Source organism: Tachysurus vachellii, chromosome 19, assembly GCF_030014155.1.
Source record: "Tachysurus vachellii isolate PV-2020 chromosome 19, HZAU_Pvac_v1, whole genome shotgun sequence".
Classification (NCBI taxonomy): Eukaryota; Metazoa; Chordata; class Actinopteri; order Siluriformes; family Bagridae; genus Tachysurus; species Tachysurus vachellii.
Window position 1 is genome coordinate 7,530,244 of NC_083478.1, and position 6,555 is coordinate 7,536,798.

The window sequence follows — 6,555 nt, forward strand, 5'->3', positions numbered from 1 at the left end:
GTAATCCTGAACCCTACCGCCACCTGCCGAAAGGAGCACAACATTCATTCATTCATGTAGGATCGTTCCGCCATCATGGAAGGGTCAATTATTTGTTTACGTCATACAAACATGTTCACCCACACTGAGTATGCAAGCTGTGTTCTGCAATGCAAGAGACAAAACACCCCCAAATACATTCTTGTTTATACTTTCTGTTATAACAAGGTGTCTTCTTGTAATAACTATGTTATAATGTAAGAAAAACAACAACACAACATTGTAAAGAGAAAAGCATTAAGTTATATATATATATATATATATATATATATATATATATATATATATATGTGTGTGTGTGTGTGTGTGTGTGTGTGTGTGTGTGTGTGTGTGTGTGTGTGTGTTTATGTTGTGCATTGTTTTTGGTTTTTTTGGTTTCTTATAATAACCATGTTATAATGTAAAGAAAAATAACAACAACACACCATTGTAAAGAGAAAAGCATCACGTTATATATAAACAGGAGTAACACATGACAGAGCATGCTGATGTACTGTAATAATGTATTGTGTATGTTGTGCATTGTTTTTGGTTAACAGCACAAACTCTGTCATGTGCTATTCAGCTTAGACCTCAGACGTTTCCGAAAGTTTAATGTATAAAACACCATGCATTTGAATACCTTATAATTAGACTTAGTGTTGAGGAATGTCTAATAGACATGTTGGTTCATGTTGCAAGTAGAAAAACACTCTGGGCTGTGATTTTATTTTAAAATAATGCATGGAATGAGATTTCCATAAACAGTTTAGACGACATTTTACTTATTTGTTGTGTACGAGTTTCAATTTATACATGGTTTCTGTGTTTAACACCAATCTACTCTTTTATTGACCTTGGAACTAAAATGATCATTGTGTCAGCTCTTTATGTCAGGGCCAGTAGAAAGAAAAACCTTAGGAATAATGATAGTCTTTACTCACTTGATGATTACATAAGCAATGGAGAACTGAAAATTGACCTTTGAGACAGTGCTTATCTGACCTACAGCTAGCACAGCAGCTACAGATAATGCTTTTAAACAGGAGAGAATTTCAAACACTACCACAAAATAGCTATAAGGTAAGCAAAACATATATGTCATTTATTTGAATTTAACTGTATATGATTTTTTGTGAAGGCATTCAGACATATTATATTTATGAAGTGATTTTTTTAAAGACAGGATAAAGTGAGATGTTGTCCTTCATTTCCTGGTTCATACCAAGTCTACCCACTTGGCTAATACCTCATACAAATCCTCTAGACTGTATTTTACAAGGTAATTTTAATCTTTAATTAAATCTTTGATTTGTTCAAGAGTATATTCTTCTTTTGAACAGATGTTTTTTTTAACTGTATTAAAATGCTGTTTTACCTAAATACTGTATTTTAAGTCTTTATATTTTTCTGCAATAATACTTTGATCTCCATGGAAAATCTATCCAAATTCCGCAAGAAACTAATCTTAATCTATTACTTTACTTCTCCTTCAGTTTTGCCCTGAGAATTTCATTAGGGTTTTAAAGGGATTAGTTGGTGCAGCTTTAAAAGGTTCAGTTTCTTTAACTATTGCTTATTTTAAGATTTATTTTGCTCCATGAATATTTCATAGATTACTGAATTGTAGGTTTTGATGGTTCCATGATGCCAGTGATACCTCTGATGATGACATCTATTTTAGTCCTTTGATTTCACTATATAATGCGTCAGTGCTATATGGTTGAAATGACAATAAAAGCTTCTTGACTTGGCTTGAAACCAAAAGCTGTATTTTGGTGGTATTTGAAAAAAAATCAGTTTAGATTAGTTCCAGTGAAGTTACATAGGGCATGAAGTGCATTTATTCTTTAAGGGTTATTCTGTGTCTTCTTCCTAAAATACTCATCAGCACAGCGGTGGCATTGTCTAATTAAATTTTAAAGGCTTAGTGACAAGCTACAGTACATTTATCAACTACAATTCTCCCAGTATTATTCTCCTGCTTGTGCATTAGCACTTTTTTAGTCAAATTCATATTTTTTTAAATAGATTTTGAACATATTACATATTACCTTAATATGAATAGCTTGTTTGCTATTTATTATGAGACGATACTTTATTATTCTCGTAGCTGCTTTGCTATATAATACAGATTTAACAATATTATTTAAATAACCCTTATTAGGGTTGTGCTAGCTTGGTGGATAAGGCATTGGACAACTGATTTGAAGGTTGTGAGCTTGAAACCCAGGTCCACCAAGCTGCCATCACTGGTTCTCTAAGGTCTCAGTTGGTTTTATTCTAAAAAAAGTCTTTTAGGGCCTCAAACTATTGAAAAGTACATATTTGTCTTAACTTTACATGTTTGCCCTGTATGTTTGCATGTGATGGTGGTACTGACTTATGTTTCTGATGGTATTAATGACAGGAGTTGTTGGTGCATGTGGGATCTCAGTGCTTTCCAAACTTTTAAGGGTTCATTTATTCGTTGAAGCACAGAGGTAAGAGTCTGTTGGTAAGAGCCATAATTGTGCTATTAATTGTTCTCTGAACACTGAACATTCTGCATGCAGTAGGTCAATATGACTGTAAGAGGGTCTTCAGTGTAATGCTTACTTGACCATTTATAATGATCTCTTTTTTATCTTTTAGTGATTTTTCCATAGAGAAAAATATATGCAAATTAGTATACAAATAGATGCCTTATAACCTAATTATATGCACATGCTGGATTTGGAAATAATAGAGATAATAATGCCTTAATAGTTCTTCTTCTCTTGCTTCCAAAGTATAGCAGACAGTATAGATGATATTAAAAACAAGCACATTCCTATTGGTGGTCTCACAGACAGACTCCAATTCTGGATCCTGACAGTGACTCTCACCTTTGTGGGATCGAGAGCTGCATCACTAGTGGTTCTTGAGTTCTCTCTCAGAGCAATTTCATCACACTTCACGACTTCATCTGTAAGATACAAAATTATTTACTCATCTGCTGAAAATATAAATACTGCATTGTATATTAAATCAAAAACAGCATCTTCTTTTTTGTTCTAGGATCCACTCAGTGATAAATTGTTGCAGCTACTAGTCCAGTGCCAGTTCTCTTTGGGTTGTGCATTAAATTGCAGTCTTTACTTTCTCCATGAGGGGTCACCACAAGCTTGGCTAAATTTTCTCCTTGCTGCAGCACTGAGCTGGTTTTTGGCCCAACAGTGTTCCAGATTATGGCACCATGTAATCACTATGTACAGAATACACAGCACCCAGCGGTACTGTGGGGTCTGTATTGGCCTCCTGACTTCTGGAACATCTATACTGCCTTTTCTTTGCAGTGCTTTGATTCTAACATTTTGCGTGGCTGGCTTTGCTGCCATATCAAACATCAACCAGCAATTTCTGTCAACTACTGAGGCTTTGAGGTTCTGGACACCACTCACAATCTGCTACACACTTCTCATCGTCTATATGCATGGTGAGACAAATCAGAACTAGACAGGAGCTTCAATTTTATGTCAGGCTAGTTATCAATTCACCATACCTAACAACTACAACAAATTCATCATCAACACAGACAAGGAGAGCAAAATGTAGTTAACATTTTCAATTTGTACAGTCTGTTCAGAGAATTTCCTTCTCAACCGTTTCCACATGATAATGGAATAAATAGCTAGTAGCATTGTACAAAAAGGTTTGAAGTGATTTGAAATATAAAGTAATTGTAAAACACATTGGTGCAGCTCCCTCAGCTAGTGGAAGCTCTATTGCCTCACAGAGCCAGGGAACCTGATTTGATCCTGAGCATTGGTTACTGTCTGCGAGATGCTTCGAAAGGTTTCCCTATGCCCTGGGTTTCTCTGGTTTCCTCCCACTGTCCAAAACATGCCAATACTTGTAATATGTATGAGGATGTGTGTGCCCAAGTGTCCCTAAGACTCCAGAACCACTAGAAAATCGGTACTGATTTTGTAGTTACTGAAAATTAATGAATATTATTGTATATATTCATTATATACAATAATTATTTTTTGTAAATTGTATATATATATATAAAATTGTATATATTTGTGCAGTTGAAGTAGTTACTAAAAAAAAATTATAAATATTAAGTAACCGATAGCTTATTCTTACATTCCTAAACACTTTCAATCTGTTTGAAAATTTTCAGAACATATCTGTCCATATCTGTTCCTTCTATTTATAGTACCTTTGGTAACATTTCACCAAATACAGTAGGTTGACTATTAAGGTGGCCATTTCAGGTGTAAAAGATGACTACACAACAAACCTACGCTTACTTTATTTCAGAGGAGCAGCATCGGCAGGCTAGCGGACAGGCTCTTCTGAACACAGTGATGGTACGCCTGGGCGGCTTGCTATTATTGATGCTTACTGTAGGAAGGTGGACAGATGTGCTCCACATCCTACTGTGCTTCATTGGGGAAGCTGCCTGTCTGCTACCAGCTCAGGATCTACTGACTAGCAACACTAAGGTGATTAGGAATTAACCTCAGTATAGCCTATGCACGTACGGAGCTGTGTAAATATTTACACACCTTTTATATTTATTCATACAGGATGTTGCTGATGTTTCCAGACATTTAATGAAGAAAAGAGGACAAGAGAAGATTAAATAAATTAGACAAACAGGACTGAGGCATAAAATGCTAAAGGGGAAGACACAAAAGGGAGACGAGAAGAAATTAGACTAAAGAAGAGAATTTTTTTTTTTTTTTTAGGAAAACAAGATTTCCTAGTCCAGCCATTCAGTCCAAACTCAAAGCTGCTAGCTGTATATGGCAGCAGGTCAACAGTACATCCATCATGCTTTGTTGAATATAGGCCTCCACAAGCATGCATGTGCTTGACAGATTTGTAATGTAAAAATGATTTGATATTTACTTAGATTTGATAAACTGTTTGATATTTACTTGAGAATCTGCAAATAAAATATGACTCAAAATATGCAGTTCTGATTAAACCATTAGTATAGTCACATCAATTTGAATTGAAAACACATTCAGTCTTTTGCCCAAATTGCCTCAATTTTTTATGTATGTTTTATTTTCTATTATTCATGGCAAACAATTTAATACTATTTCAAAATCTTTATTTCAAAAGACACACATCACATGGTAATGTGTCCATATATTAGTCATACTAACCTAAAGCTAAAAATACAGGCAAAATAAGGCAAGGGCCAATAATTCATGTTCCTTTTACACAGTATAAGTACATTCGTTCTTACAAAAAGTCGTTCGTTTTTAATCAAATAAATCAGATTCTCATTTAATATAAAAATACTAACATTTGTTTTTCTCAAATCTTTCTTAAAAGGCAAATTTCTACAGAGGGTAGTAACCCTAATAGTGTGGCTTCAAACAGGATTTATAAATATGAAACAACAATCTGTGCCTGTTAAAATCTAAATAAATAAATAAATAAATAACCTATTAGTATTAAATCATTCTAATCTTTTCATCCTAACCCTATACACGTTATATTTTTGTAAACACAAAATGGCCGCCGCTCACTGAAGCTAAATTGTTGTTGTTGGGGTTTTTTTTTCCTTCCAAAATGGCGTCATATTTCAGATCATTGGGATTGTTCGATTTTCTGGGACAATAAATCGAAATAAACTTGAACATCGTAGAAACAGCATACCTGCCTCTACACACGCCTTTTATTAAGATATTAGAATTACACAACGAAGATGATTAAGCTAAACAAAGGAGGACCGACGTTTTACCATCAAGATCACGTTAGAATATAACGTTAGCTGTTATTGACGTAAAAAGCTGATGCCATTCCGACACTAATCCGACTTTTAGTATTCATAAATAAATAAATAAATAAATAAATCATGTTTTAATCCGTAGTTATTCCGGATGTAGGGGAATGTTATCAGCAATGAAATCCAGGTCAAATTTTATTGTTGCTCGATTATTTGTCCTCTACTTTGTCCTCACAGAACAGCAGTAGACAAATTTGTATTTCCAAGGTAGACCAAAAAAAAGATGTTTTCCAATCCCAAAAGAACCGTGTGTTCAATAAAGTAAGCTACTGCTTTATTTCTCTTCCTTCCTTCCTTCCTTCCTTCCTTCATTTTGTAGCTCCACATAATCCTCAATATAGTCCTGTAGTCTGTATCTTGTGTAGCTATTGTGTTTTATGGCTTGTATTCTCTAACGAACGACGAAATTTCACACCCCGAACATATTTTCCAGACATTTCTGCCACTCTGCACTGCAGAAAGGTAATTGCTCTTTGTCAAGTCCTGTTGTAGGCGTGCTTTTTACGCATGCGCAGTTTATCCACTGCGGTCTTTAGCTTTGCCGCATTTTGACGCATGCGCGTTTCGACTCATTTCAGGGTTGTCAAAAGTGATGTTGCTTTTCTTCAACAGCATGTGTTATCAGTCGGTCACAGTTTCTGTTATATTAGCCGAAAATATGGTTGCAAAATATGCAAACCAGTCAAAAGATCCTGCAGATTGTAATAGTGAATTTAAAAAAATGCGTCATTTACGTCAGTAATAATAATAATAATAATAAT

General features: G+C 34.7%; 1 protein-coding gene across 2 annotated transcripts; it reads left to right on the forward strand.

The window, feature by feature from the left end:
• The first annotated feature begins 951 nt into the window (after nt 1–951).
• tmem82 (transmembrane protein 82) lies at nt 952–4,891 on the forward strand. Of its 2 annotated transcripts, none has more exons than XM_060894477.1 (7): nt 952–1,101; nt 1,201–1,300; nt 2,429–2,501; nt 2,790–2,967; nt 3,058–3,475; nt 4,309–4,493; nt 4,578–4,891. In XM_060894477.1, exons 2-7 carry the CDS (start codon nt 1,216–1,218, stop codon nt 4,635–4,637), a joined length of 999 nt encoding a protein of 332 aa, XP_060750460.1. In that variant the 5' UTR covers nt 952–1,101; nt 1,201–1,215; the 3' UTR covers nt 4,638–4,891. The 2 variants fall into 2 exon arrangements, with proteins under 2 accessions (XP_060750460.1, XP_060750461.1); XM_060894478.1 differs by having other exon boundaries at nt 982–1,101; nt 1,205–1,300.
• Nucleotides 4,892–6,555: the final 1,664 nt, after the last annotated feature.

Coding starts and splice junctions, on each gene's coding strand:
- tmem82 (XM_060894477.1), top strand. CDS start 1,216: ATGTTGTCCTTCATTTCCTGGTTCATACCAAGTCTACCCACTTGGCTA. Junction 2,502..2,789: donor TTATTCGTTGAAGCACAGAG/GTAAGAGTCTGT, acceptor TTGCTTCCAAAG/TATAGCAGACAGTATAGATG. Junction 3,476..4,308: donor TCTCATCGTCTATATGCATG/GTGAGACAAATC, acceptor ACTTTATTTCAG/AGGAGCAGCATCGGCAGGCT.